We start from the raw sequence: 23791 nt of genomic DNA on the forward strand, positions 1-23791 counted from the left end.
AAGTGGAAGTCTTGGCAGAACTACTACAATAAATACACACTTCCTTTGCCTTCAGCTTTTCTTAGGTGGGCAACATAAGCAAACTGGTTAAACCTAGAGACTGAAGGGTGACTTGATAGAGTGCAAGGAGCCCAAAGATTACCCTTCTAATTAAGTTGTATAAAGTAATACGAGTATGAAGATGCATCCATGAAAATAAAGCACACATTTCTTCCTGTATAACCCCTTATCTTCTCATTCTCATCTTCAAATTTTTCTTTGGCATCCTTTATTCTAAGATGTTCTACAGACTCCTTTTGCTTCATTTCCAATCCACTCAAAGCTTCTCCCATGTAGTACCCAACTTACAACATCCTCCTAAGACACCCTATAAGTATTCATACCTTTAAATTCTGTAAGGACCTCTTCTTAATTTCCATCCTTCTATTTCTGCACCTACAACAGATATGTCTAAGGCAGTACTCTACCACTCTAGAGCCCTTGAATTTTTCTTATGCATGATCATCCAATGCCTCTTCAAGTGATGTGCTCCCCTACAGCCTTTGTCAGCATAGTTCGCGCATATCTCTGAACAATTAGATTACCAATGGTAATTATATCCTGATGCATATGATTCCCAAATGTGTTTGAGATCTACGGCAAAGACAAAAGCCTTTGGAGGAATAACAGACATACAGGTTAAAAAAGGTATGGGCTGTTTTTCTTACTGCAACATAATTCCATTGTATTGGACAGCTTACATCTGTATGTGTTTTCACATATAAAGAAGAGCAGAACACAAATGAAACACTTACAGGTACTGTCCTTCAGCAAAAGGCCCTATAGTGAAATAATGTCTAATATTAAATAGTAAATTAATACCAGTACCAAACGCTGTGTGCTCAGTATGCAAACACGGGTGCATCAGATTACCATTTTAGGAGACCTTTTTCTAAATTTATAATGGGAATTATCCTTCCTGCCATTAACATCAGTGTTCTGCTTTCAAACAAGTAATTTCTGCTTCTCTGTACTACTATTTTGTAAACACCACGAGCAGAAGCACAACAATCATCCAGAGCTGCTGTCAAATATTGTACAATGCAGAGACACCTGCAACAACAAAACACCCAGCAGTGTAATTCCATCTTTAGTGTAAGCAGTTAACACCACTGCATTTAAACGCATCATCAAGAAGAAAACACTATAAAGCTAGGGTGCTGAAACAGATTTAAAAGTGTTTATTTAGGTCAGGCTTGGTGTAGAGTACTTCTAAATTTGGAAATAAAAGCACAGTTACATAATGCATCATATAACAATGTCTTCACAAAAACATACATTTACTTGTCTAATACTTTTTCTTGTAACGCCGTAGAACTTGCATTTACATCGAAGCATCTTCCCCAGGCAGTAAAAAACTTTATGAGTAGTACTGTTAAAGCTACACTAGGCTCCCCTCTTTCACGGGACCGGGGAATATAAGGTTTGCAAATTATTTGCAGCCCCTCAGCTCGGCCAGCAAGCAGACCTCAACCTGGACAGAGCTCCCCGGCCCTCGAGCACCGGTCCGCAGCCCCTGTTCTGGGACACTGGGCACACACGGACCACTTCACCACGGCGACTGGAACGGCGAACGAGGGACGAGCTGTCAACCGGGGCCGGGCCCGGGAGCCGGTGCTCCCCCCCCTGCCAGGCCCCCGAGGGGACGCCTCAGGACTCGCCTCGCAGGCACGCCGCGGCCCCCCGCCCGCAGCCAAGCCGCGGCAGGGAGTCCGGTGCTGGGGTCACTTCCCTTCCACAGTTAACTTGACGGCAGCTTCGAGGCCCCCCCACGGGTCTCCTGGCGCTCCAGCACGGGAGGCCCCGGCAGCCCCATGAGCCTTGCAGCAGCGCGGTAACGAGGGCTCGGCACGGGCACGCTCCTCCGAGCTGAGCGGGAGCAGGAAAAAAAGGGAAGGTACCTTCAGTTTTTTCTCCCGCTCCCCTGCTCTCCTCTTCATGCTGCCGCCTCAGCCTTCCTCCCGCGGTTACTCCCAGCAGCGCCCGCCACCACCGGCCCAGCTACGGCCCGCGGCAAGCGCGTCAGGAGCACCGCGGCCGCAGCACGGCGGTTGTGAGCTGCCCCCGAACTACAGCTCCCAGCAGGCAGCGCCGCAGAGCGGGGCGGGAAGCGGAAAGACCTGGTTGGCAACAGCGGCTGCTGGTAACATTACGCTGAGAAGAGGCGTGGGTCTGACGGGGAGCTGTGAGTACGAGATACCTTGTCCTCCGCAGGGGCACGGCGGGGGAAGGATGGCGGTGCTGGAGCCGCTCAGGGGGATGGGGAGCCATGTCTAGAAGCGCGGGTGTCCCTGAGGAGCGGGGACTGGCGGCGGCGGGCCTGCCCTGCGCTGCAGGGGGGCCCGGCCAGGGGCTGCGCTCCTGAGGCGGGAGTTTGACATCTGTGAGGCTCCCTCTCTCGCAGCTCAGTGCCTGCCCTTGGGAAGGGGCAGGTTGCCTCACCATTCTCCGAGAAAGCAGCCTTACAGGCCTCTCGGTTCGGCCTCTGTACATAAAAAGGCCGCTGGGCGCAAGCGGGAGTTGTGTCATGTGCTGGAGGGCGGGAAAACCCGGGTAGTGAAGGCGGTCCTCTGTTGAGGAGACGTTGCGTATCCCCGCCCTCCTTAGCCCTCCGGTCATTGCCGCAACGGAAGGACTAGAAGAAGAATTTGGGAAGCGCGTGTGGTTTCTTGAAGGCGAGGCACGGTCGTTTTCATTTTTTTATGCGTTGCAGTAGTAGGGGAGATGTTGCTTCCCTCAAACTGCAGCAGGGTGTTGAGATTTTGTTTCCTTTATCTTCCGTGTCTTCTCTGGTTTGGCTTTTTTTTTCCTTTCCACCTCCTAAAACTCACAACACTGCAACAGATAATGTTTGGAAGATGATATGTGTGCATACTCCTAGCAGGTAATAAGTGAGATTATTTTAGATGACAAGCCCGGCAGAGTACAGACATATAAGGCGTCAGTAGAGGAAGGGTATATGCTGGAAGTAGTATGGTGTATGCTTTGTGGTAGGCTGAGATAGATGGGTGGTCTGCCTTCCCACCCCCCAGCCTTTTTTTTTTTTTCTTTCCATATATTTTTTTGCCTTTTTTTTTTCCTTTTACCCTTTATCAGAGAAATGGAGTAGAATTTTATAAGAAAAGCATCATCTTGGTCATGGCCAAGACTCATGAAATTCTAAATCCACCTTGAAACAATTGATGTGTTCTAATTTTTCAGTTTTCACTGGAAACTGAGCCTTCTAGCACCTCTGTCTGAGAACATACAGAAATGTACATAATCCCTCCTCAGTTTTGCTACATTTGAATGATGTTGGGAGAACAGTACTCTTCTGTGAGCTGTATAAAAATTTGGGCCTCAAGTATGCACTTTGATACTTAAGTATTCACGCTCATTACTGGCTGTTCTTTATAACCCTGCAAATCTGTATGCAAGTTTTTGTAGTTACTTGTGAGATACAAGTGGTGATAGCATCAGTTTTGTAAGTAGCGCAGTGTATAAAAGACATTACGGTTTCTTTAAGTTCAGTAGCTATATCTAAAATTCTTGCTTATACTAAACTTGAATTTTTTGTGGGCTAATCCCAAAAATATGGAGAATTCTCCTCTCTTTTTATGTGAAGTTCTCTTATTTTTTAAGAATAGGAAAGGCTGATTGACTGTGGGGTAACCTTTCTTGGAAATAAAAATGGGTTTAAGTTGTCGAGGTTCATCATGGCATGTGGATCTGTCCAGATGCAAATATAAATTCATCTCTTTATTATGCTTTATTATAAGAAGTGCTGGACTCTCGCATACTATCACTTTTATAGCAGTCTTGATGAATAATTTTGTCAGATTAAATCGCTTTGGAAATGGAGCTGTGTGAGAAATCTCATGCTTTTAGAAATGATGCTGGGACTTTGGTTGGAAGGAAAGTAATTTTAAGTGTTGGTGATTGACATTGAGATAGCATTCAGTAAGTAACTGTAACAGATGTTAACACATGATTTGCCTTTTAAAGTGTCCCTTCTTGGAGAAGCATAAATGGTGAGTGTTCATGATTATCAAGGACATAGATAGTTTTTAGGTTACTAATCAGACAAATAAGTTGCCAAGCCAAATTCTGAATCTTGTAATTATATTTTACCTCCCCAAAACCAGGAGGCAAGTTTTACTATTTCTATCTAAACCCAAGCTTTTTCATAAAAAAAGTTAATTTGGATTTTTCTTCTCCTGGCCCATGGCAGAAAAGAAAGCTGAATCCTCAATTTCAGTCTCTTAGTAATAAAAATGAAACAACTAATTCTTCCTTTTATTTTTGAAAATTTCACCTAAGTTTTCGGGACCTTAGATTTAAAGCAGCTTGTCTGCAAGTTATGTCGCCAGTAGAAACTGGCTTTCATGTACAGCCCTGCTATATTCGTTTGCTTACATCTTAAGTTGTTCTGTAGTTTTGTTGCAGCTAGTAATGAATTACTATTAACAAGTGGTTTTATGTTTGTTTACTTCAGGAGCAAGCACCTGTTTTGTCTGTGTTTTCTAATGAATGAGCTTTTTCTCATACTGAAAATAACATTCATAGCAATGCTTCCTCAATACCTGGCGAATAGTGAAAACCAGGAATGTTTGCCTGTGCTGTTGTTCCGCTAGAGTTTTTGAAGCTTGGTTTTGATAGATCAAAAACATTGTGGAGTCACGCTGATAAAATATTTGTTTAGCTCTTGACCTCTCTGAAATTTGCCAGAAAAAGCCCCCAAACCTCTGTCATTTTTTATTTGTGAAGACTAAGACAACCACATTGTAGAAAGACGTGTAATGGTAGCATCTCCTCCTTGCCACCAGCATGAACCAAACTGGGGTGGATCATTGAGAGGTAAAGATTTCTGGGTTACTACAGTCTCAGTTGCTAGAGTGATATTGATACAGTGATACATAATACTGACCTCAGTAATGAACCTAGATCCGAATGAAGTCAATGACTGTAGACAGCGCTAATTTAACAAATAGAAAAAAAAAAATTTTGAGGGATTGTGTGAGTAACACGAAAAGAGCAGAGGACAGTGACAATCTGGATCCTGGCTGATGTGTCTGTGATTAGAATTGTGCCACTTTTTACAGTGGCTGCATGCCGTTGACCTCAATGTTGTGAGCTGTTATTCTCTTTCTACGACTAACATTGAAACTGCAACCTTATTCCTAATATGCAAGTGGAGGTCAGTTTAGGCATTTCAACAGTCATGACTTTACTAGTAGAAGAAAGGCACATCTTTAGCAGAAGTTTTGGTTAAAATGGAATTAACAGATACTTCATGCAATGTCTATGCATGTGTCACTTCTGTCATCCAGTGCAGGTCTTTAGTAACATCGCCGTTAATTTCCCAGTGCTTCCTAGATGTTTTTGAATTCACTAAGGATCCGTATCACCTAAAAAGTGATGGAGGACTGAAAGGAAAGACTGTCCAAAGGACTTTATTCTCTCTTTTCATGCTATTTCAGGCTTACTTGACTCTGTGGCGGGCAACTAATTTTCTGCACTGGAAGAGAAGAAAGAAATATTAGTTGTTAACAAGTATCTTCATATTACATTACACTGAAACAAATGTAGTACTTTTTCACATTAATACTTTTCCTAATCTCACTTTGTCATGTAGCTACGCTTTCTGTTGCCTCAAGAAAGAAATGCATTGAGATTTATGAGAATCTTTCATAGGACAGTCTCCTAGAAAATAGTTTCTGTTATGACAGTGATTGAAAGACTAAAAGGATAGTAGGCAGCACTGAAATGACTTTGTAACCTCCAGCACCTCTGTTTCAAAGAGGCCGATTCAAAATCTGGAAAATGGTATTACTTATGTAACAGAAGCCATATTTTGTGCATGGATTAAAACTGGCATAACTTCAAACTTGAAAGTTTAGATTCTCTTCTGAGTGACACAATTGAGATGGGAACATTTATAGTAATGTATGAGTCTGTCATTTCCATGAATCTGTCATTACTATTTCCTTTATTTTATGTGATGTGTTGTAGTTCATTCTAGTCTTGCAGTCTAAGTTACAGATGGAAAAGAATTTAATCTGAATTTTGTTATCCGTAGATAAGCCATGTCACTTCCAGCTGATGAAACCGTAGGGGACCTGCCTGTGAGAGATGTAGGTCTAACTCCAGCTGGAATTGAAGGATTACAAGGTTTGTACCAGCTGCTGTTTATTACAATTGCAGGCTTTGATCAGTGGCTTCTTTAGTTTCTTTCTAAAATCGTTTCTGACGTTCCCACTCATAAAATTAAGTTCAAATACCATTCAAAACCTGGGTTAAATTCTGAAAGGTACTATGGCCCACTCTATGTTCATGTTGCTTGTTATAAGAGAGGAGCTGCTGTGATTTGGTAAAAACTGGAAAACTCATTGAGGTATAAAATTCATCCTTCCAGAAGAAAGGAGGACTTGTTTTGCTGAACTGAGGACAAAGCCAGGCCCTTTGAACAAAATGGGAACCAAAAATACTATTGCATTCTTATACGTTACTCAGCTGCTGTTAAAATGGAAGTACTGGGCTTAATCTTGTATCTAAGTAAATTTACATTATTGTGAGTTAATCTTGTCAAGCTTCAAGAGAGTATGTTAACTTTGATTAGAAAGCATCTCGTTGGTAATGATCATTTATTTTTTAAGTAGTATGTTTGACAGTGCCTTGTTATTTGCTCAACTATTTCCTTTGAGCTGTCGAGTTATGTACTGTTTACTGTGTAATTTTTTTTATTATTTTTTTCATCTGTAAGAAGGAGACAAAAGGAGATGTTAATACGCCAGTGTCTGCAAAAGATAATCAACAGACTGATACAAGTGTAAAATATCAAGCTACTTGAAAATTTTGGTTTTTTTCAGTATTTCAAAATCAGTTAGACTTTGGATTACATGTTGTTGAATATATTGAAGGTAATTTAAAGTTGTCTTTGTTTGAGTAGAATCAACTACACAGAATGTAAAAGCTCGACAAGCTGTATCACGAATCAGTCGAAAGGAACTGGAAGACAGATTCCTTCGTGTACACGATGAGAACATCTTACTCAAACAGCATGCAAATAAGCAAGAGGAGAAGATTAAAAGGTATGGAGCTTAGTGTTTTTGTTTTAGCTACAATAACATTTTCACTCTTTAAAGCATTATCAACAGGTTCAAAATCATGCTGATTTCTCTCAGAGCACTTTTTAAAATAGTAGCATAAATCACTCATTGGAATTCATTTTTTTATTGATCTCTGGTTGTCTCTGTGGTATATGGGATATTTTTTGCAGTGGACAGTATTAGATCTCCATGTAGAGAGGCACACTGCTCTCCACCACTTCAGAGCTGGTACCTTGGGTTCATAGCAATGCTATCTCAGTACGAATATAACAGGTATTCTGGGAACTAAAGAAGAGGCAGCAGAAGCCTAATTAGTCATCAGGTATTTCATCCTAGAATCATAATGTCCTATGAAGAGATTCTGCCCCTCTTTTTGTTCTTCTCTGTCGTCCAAGTTGACTAGCATCTAGCCTTTTATCTAGTTAAACCCTAACGTATCTTTATAATTGTGATCAACTCTCCTATACTAAGGGTAATAGATAACTTCATAGAAGAAATCCCAAGTAGCATGGCAAGCATAGTATCCAGTGTGCCCAAACATATGCAAGCAACATTAGGGTTGTTACTAAACTTTGTGCTGTGCTGACAAACCAGTCTGGACTCAGCAGAGCTCTTCATGGTGTTACTATACTCCAGGAGGACTCGTTAATCCGAAAACACCATGACTCTGTATTCACATTGTGCTGCACTTAAGCTAATAAAATCTTGCTGCATCTAAGCTAGCTTCTGGTAACAAGCTAACAAGTTCATGAATGGGTGTCTGAAGATATTGCTTCTCTAGGTGAGATATTTCATACTTCTCAAAAGTCCAAAACATTCTTTCCTTTTGACTCAGTATTCACTATCAAATTGACGAGCATGACATAACTTCCATCTTTTCTGTCAGGCTACTGACAAATATAAGACAGCGGAATAAATGAATTGTTTGCTTATGCAAACTTTGCAAATGCCATTTCCAGTGTTTCTGTTAGATGATTTATCAAACACACTCATCAGCCACTTAAATAAAATCACACAGAATGTCCAAATTGAATACCTGAATTCATATTTTAAGTTACAGAAAATATAAAACACAGTGTTAGTCTAGACTGCCAGAGAAAAATTTTAACTCTTAAGCTAAATTTCTTTCCCAGCATCCCTTGTGCCAAAACCATTGTAACTAAAAGTTTGGAATTAATTTGCAGTAGAGTACATTGAAAAAAACAATGAACAAAAAACCTGCTTACAGGCAAGTAACATTCTGTGACATCCTAAAGTTATTATAGATTTTTTTTGTTTCACTTTTGTTCTTTTAAGTAGAAGCTTCTGTCCACAAGCATACAAAAATAAAACACGACCCTTTAAAGAAATGAAGTGTGTCTGTATTTTCAGTCTTCTTTCTGGGCCTGCAAAAATAGATTCCCTATAAACTAGATACAGGTCTTAAAGGTGTGTGACCAATTTTGTAAAGTCTTGAACTTGTCTCTCTCATCAAAGCCACCTTTTCTTTCTTTATATGCCAAGTTTTTTCCATTCACTGCTGGGTGTGTTTTCTGTTCTTGTATATTACATCACCCCCATGTGCCCTCTCTGCCTTTTGTTCTAGCGTACCAATGTTTATCAAAACTAAAGGAAATCAAAGGTACAACTCTTGAGATGCCAAAAGCAAAATTTGTATTCATTAAAAAATAGATGAAAACCATACCCTCTGCATCTAATTATATTCTGCAGCTAACCATTCCTTCTCTGAAGCACATAGGTAATATTTATCAAGTATAAAATTGAGTGTGGTAATGAGAACTATTAAGTTTCTTTTTCTGGAGCACCATCCATCTGTATATTTTAGCCACTTGAGAACTGAAATATATTTTTAAATCCCCAAAATCTAGAAATGGTATATCATTGGAATGTTGCATATTATTAGTGTTCTTTCAATAGTTGGATATTTTGTGGAATTGTAGCTTTTGTAGTTTGCCCTGCCACATCCCAAATCTGTAACTTGCTTAACAGCATTCAGAGGATCCTATATAAGGTCATGCATTAAAAATTACATTTAAGCAGCATATGGAGTAAATATGTGTCCTCCCTTTACTAACCTTAAATGATAAGCCTTAGGAAACTGTTATTTGTCAGTGCTATAAAGCAGATTGCTGCACAGTGGTTTCAATTATCTTCAAAGAGTTCTTCACAGGCAGTAATAGTTATATCAAAACCTGAAATTTATTATTCAGGTTCTATGCTGAAGTCTTCACAGTGATTATGTTCCTTTCAACAGAGTGCTTTTTATGCTGACTTTTCACATTCTTTTTCATCTTGTTTTATTATTTTCCCCAGAATGGCCACCAAGTTAATACGGCTTGTTAATGATAAAAAAAGGTCTGAACAGGTTGGTGGCGGCCCCAAGCGGCTCGGCCAGGCTGTGGAAATGGAAGAAATGATTGAGGATTTGCAAGAGAGAGTTCGTGAGCTTGAGAAACAAAATGAGAGCCTCCGCAGCAAACTCATTTCAGCTAAACAGCAGCTCCAGATTCAATGCCATAGACCTTATCCATACAGCTGTGTTCAATCTCGTGTTAACACTGGGCTCAAAAAAGTGAGTGAGGCTGCTGGCATGCCGGAGCACACAAAGAAAGGTATAATTCGCATTTAGTAAAAGCAGTGGTTTACATAGGTGCCATGAGTTAGCGTGTCGTAGTAGAAAGTACGTGCTGTTCCCTGTTCAGCAGCGAGTAATAGTACCTGTAGGTAGGTAGATTGTTCTTTCCCCTTTTTCTTGTATTTATTTATAGTAATCATGATAACTTGTTTGCCATTTTGAGAATCCACAGTGGTAGGGGTAAAAGGACAGATCTGAAACTAAAGTAGTTATCAGGCAAGTTTTCTAACAGTTAAATCATGAGACTTTTTTAATATAACTTTTCTATGTGTTCAAGGCTCATAAAAAGTATATGAAAAACTTCAGTGTTATCATGTTATAACAAAGTTTTACATCTGTAGTTTGTTTGCACATGTTTTTCTTTTTTTTAATTTCAGGGTTTGTTCTCGTCTCTTGATGCATGTGTGCACAACACTGCAGACTTGAAAAATCTATTACATGTGTGGACTTTTAAAAACAAAATACCACAATGCAGCCATTTATAATGATACTTTTTGCTGTCAAGTCTTGCTGCTTAAGGCAGTCTCACTCTCAGTCCTTTATTTATAGTAGCTACAGTTAGAAATTACACTTTAAAACCTTCCTATTTTCATATGAACATTTGTAGAAGTAGTTGTACTCAGTTAACTTAAACAATGTACAGATAATATGTTCAAAAAAAACAAGACTTCTATGGCCCTGATTCAAAATTGAGTCAGCACAATTGTCTTGACTTCTACAAGCTATGAATCGGGCAGATGGCCTGATCCATAGCTATATTGTTTTTTTCTCCATATCAGCCTCCCACTGGTCTTTATTTTGGTTACATTAATTATGTAACCAAATGTATTTCAGGTATATGAAAACAGGAACAATTCTCATGCTTTAGACAGGCCCTTTTGATTAATGATGATGCCTAACATGAGACTGCTAGGTTTATGTGCTTCCTGTGTTTAAAGATTGTTGGACACTTAAAGTCCTCTGTGAAACCATAAGGTTGAATCTCGAAATATTTTTAGTGCAGATCAGAAACTATTCAGAGGAATTATCAAAACATAAAATGCCTGCATAAATTCAGGAAGGCATAGCTGTCCCTAGGGTATGAAGAGGCAAGAAGAGCCCACAAATAATAAATCCCCCTTACTGTATCTGCTTTGTGTTTGACTGATTTAGAAATACTATATCAAGTCAATCTGAAAGATGTGGTCAGGTATGAATGTTCATTAAACACTCACTGGTTTCTCTCATAACTTTATTGAGTACAACCAGCTGAGATAAATCTGGATTAACAAAAATAAACAAAATACATATGAATACACACATATGTATATAGTACAGTTACCAATGCCTTAAAAATAATACTTCAAGATCAAAATTCTAAATATATAAATAAATGAAGTTAACGCAGCACAAATGCAATGTAGGAAATTAATTTTTTAGATCATTTTGTGAACCTGCTGGTATCATTGTACTTTGAATCTAAATGACTTCATTTTGGGAACTGAGGGATGGCAGCATTAATGCTGTATTTGAAACATAATGCATAGTTTGGTCCCCACTCTAAACTTACTGAAGAAAGAGAAGCAGCAGAAAGAGATTTGGAGAAACCATTGCTTTTACTCTTGACAATATTTCTTCTTTAAGTAATTTCTCACTTTCCTTCTTCATCAGGGACTCAGTATGCTTCTAAAGAACATAAGGAAATTATTTGCAGTGCTGATAAAAATGGCCCTTTAGTTGCTTGTCTAGGTGAATGACACTTGTGATTTTGTAAGGAAAGTGCTATCAGAGAAAAAGTGATGACAAGTGTTCCCATTTAATAACACTGATATTGTTGTTCTTTGAAGAAAACATCTTACTTCTGTCTTTAGAAGTAAAATCTTCTAAGAAAAACCTTTCAAGGCATGTTTTTAACAGTACTTACCAGAGCATGCTGTATCACCCATAGTTGAAATTTCACAGCAGCTGTGTTGTAGACACCGATTGTCTCTTTCCACTTGAATTTGTTGTGAATACTTCTTACGGCATCTATATACAGGTTGTAAGTGTTTGTACTGCGTAGAAATTGCTGTTTTGTGAAATGCTTTTTCATTCAGCATGACAAAAATTTATAAATTTTTTTTTTAGGAATGAGAGTTCAGGATTTAGAAGTGAGATCACCTAACCTTGGACTCCCAGAATATGGACTGAGTCAGCTTGAGCCTTCGAGGGCTGAAATAAGAGATTTGTATGGTTTTCTTAATTTTTGTCATTACGATTGTTAATACTCATGGTTTTCTTGAAGGAAAAAACAATATTTTTCAGAAGTTTTACTTCAGAAAATAAAGTGAAGTTGTTGGATCTGACAACAGTAACGCTGGTAACAATACAGAAGTGTTTTATGTTAAGGAAAACATAGGATTAAAGATTTAGAATGCAGAATGCAGGTACATATAATTTGGCTGGAAGTTAAAACTGATCTTCAGTGGTGAGCCTCTCTATTTTGCTAGGGAGCAATGCTGCCTGCTTAGTACTGGACAAAACTGACATAAGCAAGGGCAACCTTAGCTACAAAATTGTTACCAACATGACTCCTAAGGTGTGTGGGATAACCCAGGCAAGTGGTAACTGTTGAATATGTTATGCTTATCATTTAAGCTCAGTTTCTAGAGGTGGTCAGATTTTGTGGATAAGTTAAAAAAAGCGCGCTATGGGATAGAAATGTAAAATGATTTTGATTCATTTTGGCATTTTGAAAGTTGATTTATAGTCCAGTTGCACATTTTAACTGAAATGGAAGCTCAGGAATCTCTTGATAACATCCTTAATGTAGGGACTGCATGAGAACAGAAAGGTACTTACAGGGTGGCGAAGAGGTAGTTAATATCTAATTTAAAGATACTGAGGTCTGATCAGAGTATTTTTCTTGACCAAAATATATTATAACTTATTATGCTTTTTAGACATCTGGTTTTCTAAAGGCTGCTTTCAGTATGTGTGTTTCTTTCTATAATGATTTAGCTTAATTAGGTCTACTACAACATCCATAAATGCTGAATTTTCAGTAAGTGGGGAAGCTAAGTACACAAATCCATGAATTACTGTGCAATTGTGTGTTTTGTACATGAAGTTTTGTAGACACAAAGATTTAGTGGGATCATAGGAAATCATTTTACAGAAATGCACTTAGCAATTATTTTAATAATTTACTTAAAATTGCTTAACAATTTTTAAATGGAACTCTTGCTAGTATCCTGTGTGAATTTAATCTTTGCTGAACAGTTACATGATTTTTTAAAATAATCTGCCTTATAATAGAACATTGTTACTGGAGTGAAAAAAAAAAAAAGCTTAGTAATCTAATAGTGATGGGCCTAGAAAGGGCTATTACTCCTTACACCTGTCACTTCTTAAGATTTGGAAAATAAGAGCTATTTATTAATACTGCCGTGAATCTCAGTGTTCACAGTAGCTTTTTTCCTAAGACTGATCAAATACATTATTATAATGCAGGAAAAAATCGAATAGCATTTTTTTCAGAGATTTCAGTTCTCACAAATGTGCCAAAAATAACCATATCTGCTCAGAATGGTGGACTCAGGTACAAAAGCAAACACGTGGCCAAAAAAGTCAAGGTACTTTTAAGTCTATGATACGTATACAAGGTAACAAAGAATTGTATCTTATGCTTCAAAAGCTTTAGAGTGGGAAAATATTGTAGATGTTGCTTACTCTTATTTGAAAAAATATTATTGGGAGAGTTAACTGAGATTAATTTGTCAAGAAAGTCAAACTTGTGGCCTATTAAAAAATTCAGACTCTATTGTTCTCTGATTTTCTTTTTTTTAGTTTCATTTACTCAATAAATTTCGTAAGACATATAGTCTTATTTAGTATTTTTTGGGAGGGGATGTAAAGTTACTAAACTCAGAATAAAAATTTAAAAATTACTTTCACTGCTCCATTTGTTGAAGATTTTGAAGATTTCATGTTCCTTTGATAGCTAGTAATTTTGTTTTCCTCTTCAGAAAACACTTGGCACTAAAGGATTAGGAGGGAGATATGTTTAATATAAAGTATAAGAAACCATGCATGATGTTTTCAGCTAGATTCCACTGAATATTATTCAGTCCACATAAACATTTAAGAGTTTGTTTGGTAATGTTTTTTATTCATTTCTCTATTTATTGTACTGTTCACATATTTTCGTGGTGTGACCTCTAATTATTTTCATCATAAATTGAACTCTTAAGCCTCTATTCGTAAAAAAAAAGTACTAATTTTGCTGAACACTTTTAAAATTTTTGCTTTCTTGACTATTTATTTTATTTTTTTCTTTTATTAAATACTTCCCTTGTTTTGGAATATACGATGCTTGTACTTGCAGGGAGACTGTGATTGAGTCTCAGAAGGAACGCATTGAGGGACTAGAGCGTGGCAGAGAGATACTTGTGAGTGAGCTAAGAAGGAAAGAAAAGGAAATTGAAGAATCCATCCTACGGCTGAAAGAGCAAGAAACAGCAAGCCAAAGGTATTGTGAAAAATGGCAGTCTCCATGGTGGAAGCATTAGAAGAGCTGTGTCATAATGTTTATGTATGGCTGTGAAAATTTCTTGTTCTGCTAGGAAATACGTGCTTTATTCATTTTTAAACCACCCTTTGGTGAAACTAAGTAACAAAATGTTTTACCAGATAGCCATGGATAATTCTAATCAAGGAGATTGTTATGATAATAGGTTATGATGTATTTTCATAAGTAAGCAAAGAAGTCCATAATTACCATTTTAGAGAATTCATTTCTAGCTGATTCAGATTCAATTGAAGTTCAACTCAGTAAATTTTAATCATCTATTGTTTCTTCAATATATTCTTAGAAAATTTTAAATATAGACTCCTGGTGAGAATTTAATGTTCATCAATACTCAGTGATAATTTGGAGTATACAAATAGTAGAAATATAAAGGCCCAGTAAGGGTAGATTAAAAAATTTTGGAAGGAATATGATACGGCTATGCAGTGAAAAAAAGGCAATCATGCTTGTGGAATCAGTTTCACAATAAAGCCTCAATTATTTTAATATTTTCTCTCTTCTTCCACTTTTGCAAAAAGATACGCAAAATCATGCAACATTGCATATATTTTCTCTCTTTTGAGTGTTTCAATTTCAGCCTGTTACTTTTAATTCTACAAAGAATCCAATATGGCATGATCCTGCATTCCTTACTCATTCGATTTCAGTGGAAGTTCTACTTGGATAAGAAATACATGGTCAGTTCTTTAACTGTCTTTCAAGAGAGGGACCCCGTTATTATGTGTAAGCATTCTTTTGTGCATCAGTGGCACTACATAAATAATATATCATAATGTTTGCTAGTAAATTCTTCACAAAGTCATAAGTCTCCCCTATTCAGAATTTCCTTTAAATAGTTTAAATAGGTTAAAGAAGTTGTTATTATGAATAATTTCTCAGTCTGTGCCTACAGTCAATTCAGAAAATATTTTAAAGTTTTTTTCGTTATTTGACAATAATCTGATGCAAACCTCAAAGAACTTCTGTGCTTCATTCTTCTGTAGATAAACGGTGTTAAGTACAGCAGACAGAAACTGAACATGTAACTATCAGGTACCATATTTCTGAGAAATTTTTAAGGACTTTTAAAGATGCACTTCAAATTCAGCTAAAAAAAATATTTAAAGTCAGGCAACAAAAAGTAGTGCAGATCCTTATTTATTTATGTTTCTCAAATTACCTGTATACAATCCATGACACTTGGCCGAAGTTACTGTCTTTGAATTCATATTTGAATTTCTGGAAGTATTTCCGTTACAGTCCTTTTCTTGTTTGAAGCCTGGTAAAAGATAGGTTAAGTCTTTAAGAGTTTACAGTGTTTTGCTGAACACATTGGGAAAGGAATTGAAAATTTTCCACTAGTGCATCTTTAGAATAGTATGCATTCTGTCATTTTGCTACTGGAATACTTTATGGAAGACTTATTTTTGCCATGTTTTTCAAGTTGTATTTTTTTCATGCTGAAAGAATCAGAGCCAGAACTTAGAGGGATACTGTTGTCTCCAGGTTTAACTGCAAGCATAGGTACCTATACATACTATCTTTAGGAGATTTTCATTAGCTTGCTTTCTTGAAAAGTCTTGCAACTGCTCTCTAGAACAGTCTGTATTAGCTGTTTTATTACACGAATAGACCTACACGTTCTATGTAATTCTTGTTTTTAATCTTCTTTCCCTCAGCAGAGAAGAAACTGTCAATAGTAAAATGCTGGAGGAAAAAATGGAAATTTGGCTGACTGATGAGGCCATCTGATTTTGTCTTTGTAGCTTATGTCTTTGGATTCTGGTACAATTTTCAACTTTTTCATGTGTTTTGTAAAAGTACACTTGGCTGTCATCTAGATGTGTTACTATTTAAAGACAGTTCATCTGTTAAAATTCTTTAGGGACTGTATGTTGCCAAAAAGACATGAGTGTTTCCACCTATCTCTTCGTGTTGTAGCACCATTTGATCTCAGCCTGTTAACAAAATCAGGTTACTTTCAACATTTAGGAAAGTATTCTTTATTCTTCTGTATGATTAAGAAATTCTTGTAACTGAAATAACTGTCGTTCCAAACAGTTAAGCAGCCACAGTTAATAATTGTTGATCCATCAGCAGTAAGGGGGGGGAGATAGTAGTTATCTTGAGTCTTCTACCCACAAGAAATACATTAATATTTTAAAACTACCTTTGTAGCTTCACTACAATTTCTGTATGACCACATAAGAGGTGCATAACAGAGCTGAGTTCATATGCAGTGTACTCCTCAAGGTGGTTATTGTAACATGGCTGCAATCAATGTTTTTTTCAATATTTCATTGGAGATTGTTTGGGGATTATTTCAAGAATACATAATTCTGATTTAATTCTGACTTAAGGGAGAAACTTGATGTGTGGCTTGTTAGATTGAACATATTTTCTTAACTTTTTACAAAATTTAACTGCATTTGACTTGTCTGTTTTTAAATTAAAGATGGCCAAAACCATAATAACCTCATGATTTAAGTTCTATGATGACCAGTGCACAAGTTAAACAATCACATTTTGCAAGCGGCTATCTTCAGATGTCTTAACAGATCATAGTACTTTCCCAAAAACGTTGTCCAATCTACCCAAAATTCATTTGTGAAACAGGTGTTTGGTATTTGCATGTTTGTGCGTGTTTTTCTCTTTTGTGGTTGGGGTTTTTTAAGTGAAAAAACTTTCCTGCTAGTCATTTCTTAATTCTTTTGTCATTTTCTGCCATTTTTTTTTGGAATCAGACCTATCAGACCTATTAAGTGTGTGGATTTTTGGACAGGAGTATCATATCTGACACACGTATGACTTCTGTGTTAGCATTGTGGACCTAGATTAAAACGTGGAACATGTTAATCACAGTACATTACCTAAAGGGTTTTGAGATACTACAGCATGTATATGAATTTGCTAAATCATCTCTAATAAATAGACATGTTGTATAAAAAAAACCCTTATATTTGCATCTTCCTGATTTTTCATATCTAACCAGTTTACCTAAAGATCATGACTTTTTTAATATCTAGCTCTTCAGCCAGGCAAACAAATATGGAATTTTATATTGGTATTTTAAAAAAAATCTGAATTTCAGTGTTTAAGCTGTTGCTGCAATGTTAATATTTTGTTTTTTTGCAAGTATACTATGAATTACAACATAAAGGTGCTACTGGAAGGTGAATATTGTTGGGCTTTTTACCCCTTTATATTTGACTTGCAAAAAATAGGAGGTAAAGGAAAGAACAGAATGTATATCAACATACAATTCTGTTTGTAGTTCCTAAGCATCATAGAATGAGAGGAGTACTGCACATTGATATTCTATTCTTTACTTCTCTGCTTGGGAAGTGTTTGTCTTGACCACTGATGCATTGGTGATTGAGAACTGTTATCATAGAAAACTTTTATTGTACAAGACAGAGGGTAAGTGATCCTGAGAAGTGGTATGGTGATATTTTTATACTTGCTTGTTTTTCTTGTTCTGAAGGTAAATGGGGAAAGTTTATGAGTCACTGGTCCAGCTGATGCAATTACAGGACTCTTTTAAGAGTAGTCTCAGTATTGTATCCATGTCCTGCTCATATAGAAGCAAAGACAAGATGCAAGGGATGTGGTTTGATTAGACCTCGATTTTATTAGTTTAGCCATCTGGGATTTACTGGCATAAATTTGTACAGTGCAGGTCAAGATCCTTTCTTTAATCATTTCTTTCTGGTTTAGGTTGCTATCAGTCGCCCATTCCTACGCAGCTGGTCCCCAGCATGTTACTGGAATCCCACTCTGTATGCTTTTAATCCAAATGAGAATAGGTCTGGAAAAGAGCCTGTCTCTTTGGTATACTTCAGACATTAACCCCAAACATAATTCTTAGCTTTTTAATGAGTCACTTTCTCCTAACTTAATTTTCAATTTCAAACTTTTTAACCCAGTTTTAAGATGAGGTTTAGAGTGGAAGGATAGAGTTCATGTTCATTATTTCTGCACTTGGAGTAGAAGGTGTGCTAGAGCTAAATCAGTATGCCCATTAATTCAGGTTACTTACTCAAAAGGGTTATTGGTTCCTTTTTTAACTTCTGCTCCAGGCCTACCTCCATGTTTTCAGACTCTGTAGCAGAGCTTTTGACTTTTTTGGCAACAGAGAAAATAATGAATGTGTTGTCTTAGTCCATCTTTATTATACATTGTTTTATTACTCTTTGAGCAAAATAAAGGTAACATTGACTTTTATATCAGATCTGTATATAACCCCTATTTTTAAGTTATACCAGAACAGCTGGGCAAATATTCTAGGAGCAGAATGAATCAATGACCTGGGAGGGAGAAAGTTGTGTAGATAATCAGTTTCTATTTTATTCCACTGTTTTGTGTCTTCATTTATAGAAAAATTAATCTTCTCAGCAGAATCTTCCTCAGATAACTTTTCCTTGCCCACAAAATCTGAAATGATTTTTTCTTCAACAGCAAGTTTGTTGTCATGTACCTAGATGCATTGGATATTTTTAGACATATTTTGTTTAAATAAATAAGTAATGTATTGTAAAATTTCTGTAGAAAAATAGTTGTTGCTGCAGCCTGCAATGAGAGCTGAGACTGTGATTGATGTAGTACACTAATAAGAAATTAATTGCATGTTTTCTGTAGCTAGAAACTTCTTGAGATAAATACTACTATAATTTTCAGAATTGAAATGATCCCAATAAAAAGTAATTTTTCACTTCTGAATTTGAATAATTAGTTTCATGACATCAGTACACCAAACCTGTTTAAATCAAATGCTTTCATTCACTGTTGAAAAAACAGTTAATGTTGATTGTCAGAAGCCATGGGGTTTACATCTGTACATCATAAATTTCACTATCATCTGCTCCTTTCTCTACTAAAAAGAAAAAAAAAAAAGCCCCCTGCTTAAAAAAGAAAGGGAGGGGGAGGGGGGAAGAAAAATCCTTTGAAGGCATAAGAGCCTTTTGTTTGATGTGTGGAACAGGATTAAGAAAAATGTACCACTACATTAGCTTTTAGATAGCTAGCATGAGACAGTGCTGGTGTCTATTCTCACCACAACTTAAATTTACATAGATAACATGTTTTAGACACATGATATTTAGTGTTGCATTAGGGCTGTTTCTTGGGGAAGATCTGAGGTTAGTGAGTGTGTTTGTCTTCTGTGTAAGGCCAATTAACTGGGCAATGCCAAAACACAATAGGATTAGATATTTTACAGAATAAAAGGGAAGTATTTCACGTACCCAGCTGGTTTACAGATGTGTAAGCTTTGTAGTTCATTTTCTTGCTCCAGCATGGCATTGTGACAATTTGTCCAATATGTCTAAAGTAGGTAAATATTGGAACAGAAATTACCTTTTCAAATGCTAAAATTTATTCTGATTTCATCATATTTTATATTTATAATTATTGGTATTTTGTATTATATATATAATACAAATCAGAATTGGTTTCTCTTCCCAGACTTGAAGAAGCTGTGGAAACAGTGGAGTTTAGTTTTCACTGAAGGGAAGATATCTAAATAAATATTTATTTAAAATTATTTAACTGTTTTAAAACATCCTTTCTATTAAACAGTACTTTCTCAAATTAATCTTGGAATTGTGACAATATAAAACAGCTACATGGATATTCAGTGATTTTCATGTAGTTTAGACACACCTGCAGCTTGTTGAGTGCCAACCTTAAGTTTTATAGTATAAATTACTAAGTCACTTTTTCATATCAGTATTTGATACGTTTAAATTCAACGGGTAATCTGCTGGCATATAATGATAATGTACTAGCAACAAGTACTTTTGAAGGTGAAAAACAAGTGAAGGTAAAACAAATAATCTCTTTAGGCATAGGATTGTTTTCCTGTCATATCGTTTGATACAATGACCAATGAAGTAGATATACATTAACTCGAGCTCTGTCATTATGTGTTTACCTAAATTCTGTAATGTGGATTATAGATGAAGAAATTTATTGGGGTATTACACGCTAATCTTCTCTCAGATGTGTTGTGATTTGCAAAGGATTTCAACCTATCAAAACAAAAACAATTAATTTATTTTGTATCTTTAAGCTCATGATGAATTTCTTTTTAATACAATTTTGAAGGCTAAACATTCGGGACAATGTGGAAATGATCAAGATCCGTAAACAGCTGGTTGAGAAAAGCAATGCTCTTTCAGCAGCAGAAGGAAAATTTCTTCAGCTCCAAGAGGTAATTGCAATTTGGTCAGTGACATTCCTTTACTCTCGTCACATAAGCATGCATAAATGGAAAAGAAATATACACAGTTCTTGATTCTGAGTCAGTACTATATATGTGAAAATTAACCACGTAATTCATTGCACCCAAACTACTTCAAATGTTTAGAGATTTTTAGTAATAAATTTTAATTTTTTAATTTCTTGCAGAAGGGTCTAGCAGGTCTTAAAGATGTTTTTCTGCAAAGCTATCCCAGGCAGACTGTGGAGAATGAACTGAGTTGTCCTGCTATCAAAAGAGATTCCTGGTCGTTTAAAAGAGAGTGCTTTGACTTACATGTACTGATTTACCAATGAAGGGGTACCAGACCCCCCTCACTTTATCAGTCTTTGATAAAGTTGGAGAGGTTTGAATGATAGATGAGAGTTTTGATATTAGGGATTAAATAAATTGTGCTTGTAAATTCATGGAAATTATTTGAGGGCTACTGTAAGTCATGCATTTTCTTTCTAAAAAGAGCAGTTTCATGAAAATATCACCAGCACATGCAACTGCCTGGTAGACTCCAGGTAGGCTTTAGTTATACAGCATTTTTCTGCTTCTTCTCATATGTTTTTGGAGAGCTTCATGTGCATACAGGCAGAGGTAGTATGATAATGACTTGGAAGTGGGAGAATCCTGTGAGTAGGAATCCTGTGTACAATGGAGCTTTCTAAAGTATCGTAGCCTTCTGAGGTGAAAGCACTTAAATATGCTTGTAAACTCTTACTGCTGCCTGCTTCTTGTTATTGTAGAAGGCTAAATAACATTTGTGCCATTAGATTTTTGTTTTGTTCCTTTTTCCCCTGTGTTTTTCTGTTTCTATGTTTTGCTTTGCTTCCCTTCCCACTTCAGTGTGATACCTGTGTCTTCTTTGCCAGAGCAGCACTTCTGTTAGTAGCCCAAATTTAATTTTTCACGGGGTGAGCTAAATTCCAGGGGAGACAGGTTTCATGTGGCTTTTTGTGTTCTTAAATAGAAAGCAATAAGTAAGCTGTTCCATTTTAAATCATATGTGACTTTTTGGTAATTTACAGCACACATCAAGTAGTTATGCACTTTCTTGGCAGCAGCTGAATAGGAACACATGCCTAGGATTCAAAGTGGTGTTTGAAGATGTTGTTTCTAATATTCACAATGAGAACTGAATTTTTGAACAGGATGAGTACGTTTGCTGTCTCTCTTTTTTTTTTTCTTTTTTATAAGATAAGGGATCCAATGGTTGTCTAGTTTTTTGAAATCTGTTTATTAAATGTGAATAACTGTAATATCCTAAATTTCTAATTTAGAGGGCATGTACTTCCAAACAGAACAGTTTTTAGTATTTTTATGTTGATTTTCTTTGTGCCTATTGCTTTAATTGTCATTTGCTGTAAGCTTGTACTGATTGAAACCTATATAATTCCTCTATGTTCATCTTCGAATTTGAGTCAACCGAAAATGTGAAACCACAGAATGAGAGCCTAGAATCCTACTCCATCTAATCATATTGAAGTTGGTCTTGCTACCAGACATTTACAGGACATTTTGTTGGTAAAGAATTTTAATGCAGCCGTTTGAATGAAGGAATTGTACAATCTGTTTAGAAGAACAAAGGACCCTGAAATAGTTTGGATTATATGTTTGATGCCATAGGTATACTTGTTTCCTTCAGTTACATACTGAACATTCAGGATTTCATAATTTGTAATAGTTGCACAGGTTAGCAGACTTCCTACAATTTTAAACACTACAGAGGGTTAATTCTTGTGAACAGCTGGTACAACAATTTCACAACTGTGATTGAGAGCAGCTTATGTTCATTTGTGCAGTATTTCTAGGAGGCATAGATCCATTTTCTTTAAATGAGTTATTTCTAATTAACAGCAATATCAAGGCATGTTTCCCGAAGATAAAAAGTCAAGACTAGAAATATTAAAGTCAAGTCATTATCCCAGTTGTTGCCATGACCTGAGTCTTGGGATACTCCAGGAAGAGCAGGAGAGAAGACTGTTTGGGCATAATGGAAAAAAATTGCTGGTGGAACACTCAGATATAGAAAATATACAGGCAAAGAATGCATTTTGCAATAAAAAATTAAAAGCAATAATGAGGGTGAAGTCATGGTTCCCTTAATGAGGAGGGTTAGTTCAAAATGGAGTTCAGGAGAGCAGCAGAAATACAGAAGGACTGGAACAAAGTAAAAGCAAGGGAATTTTTCAGGAGGATATTTTTAGTGCTTTAATGCGGTGGTTTGGTAGAATAAATATGAGTTGAATTTGTTTTCAACTGTTTTGGAAATTAAGGGAAGAGATGAGGTGAAATGGTCTATGAAAGCAGCTTTGCAAAGTGTTCTGGGGTTGTGTTTTTTTTTTCTTCAAATAGCATGGGTTGAAGTGAAACAAGTTATTGAAAGAGACAGGAAAAAATTGAAGCTGAGAGATGAGGAAGAAAACATGAGTTCACTTGGACAGTTGGAAGGGCTAGAGAAAGTAAGTATTCTGATTTTGAGGAGAAAGGAAAGAAATTTGGAGAGAAATGAAAAGAATGTGTAAAAGAATGGTTTTTAAGGTGCGCTTTTTTTGAAGTTATTGAAATACAGTTGACAGCTATAGAACAGAGCAAGAGAAGCACTAGGGAAAGACTTACGAATTTGTGAGTAATACAATTCATTATCTCTCTGAAATAAGGCTGACTGCTAATATTTATTCTCCATGATATTTTTCTTCCTGAGAAATAAGATATGAAAGGCTGAAGATCAAGATAGTGATTGGGTTTTCTGTGGGGGTTTTGCTTGTTTCTAGGATAATCTGACTGCATGTGAACCTAAACAACTTGTAAGGATTCACATTCAGTTTCTCCATTTAACCACTTTGTAGGAATATTGTATGGAAAAAATGAAGCTAACTTTTTTCTGTCTACATCATAAAATATTATCTATACTCATACATATACATGACATAAATTTTCATATGATCATTTTATTAAACAGGATATTAGCTTTTGGGCTGTTTTGTTTCAAGTCATACTTGAATGTGCTCTACATTTAAATTCTTAATGAATGAACCTTTATTAAAGCATTGTGGAATGTAAGCAGTGTAATATTAACTAATGTTCTGAAATAGAGGTTCTATCAGCATCTTCCATTTAATATTAAAATTGGTTAAATGTGCCTTAATATAAAATCATAGAATCATATAATCCATAGAAGTAAATTAAAATGTTAAAAAAAAAAATTATAAGTCCCTTGTTAAATTAGTGCCAGCAGGGAAATAGAACTGAGT

At 36.3% G+C, this 23791-nt stretch overlaps 2 protein-coding genes across 3 annotated transcripts in view; one reads left to right on the plus strand and one right to left on the minus strand.

Annotated features, from left to right (window-relative positions):
- Positions 1–3953, minus strand: part of FTO (FTO alpha-ketoglutarate dependent dioxygenase) — a 249494-nt gene extending 245541 nt beyond the window's left edge. For both annotated transcript variants that reach the window (XM_061469046.1, XM_061469045.1), the window contains exons 1-2: positions 3809–3953; positions 1941–2607 (exon numbers count right to left, since the gene is read on the minus strand). In XM_061469046.1, coding sequence (XP_061325030.1) covers positions 1941–1979 — 39 coding nt within the window. In that variant the 5' untranslated portion in view covers positions 1980–2607; positions 3809–3953. The remainder of the gene's footprint in view (positions 1–1940; positions 2608–3808) is intronic.
- A 1624-nt stretch (positions 3954–5577) lies between these two features.
- Positions 5578–23791, plus strand: part of RPGRIP1L (RPGRIP1 like) — a 72408-nt gene continuing 54194 nt past the window's right edge. Inside the window, exons 1-6 of the mRNA XM_061469049.1 lie at positions 5578–6189; positions 6968–7109; positions 9441–9739; positions 11869–11968; positions 14108–14251; positions 20396–20501. Coding sequence (XP_061325033.1) covers positions 6105–6189; positions 6968–7109; positions 9441–9739; positions 11869–11968; positions 14108–14251; positions 20396–20501 — 876 coding nt within the window. The 5' untranslated portion in view covers positions 5578–6104. The remainder of the gene's footprint in view (positions 6190–6967; positions 7110–9440; positions 9740–11868; positions 11969–14107; positions 14252–20395; positions 20502–23791) is intronic.

This window comes from Pezoporus flaviventris, unplaced genomic scaffold (genome assembly GCF_033815535.1).
Source record: "Pezoporus flaviventris isolate CSIRO_AGI_PZ_B2104156 unplaced genomic scaffold, CSIRO_AGI_Pfla_v1 ptg000054l, whole genome shotgun sequence".
Classification (NCBI taxonomy): domain Eukaryota; kingdom Metazoa; phylum Chordata; class Aves; order Psittaciformes; family Psittacidae; genus Pezoporus; species Pezoporus flaviventris.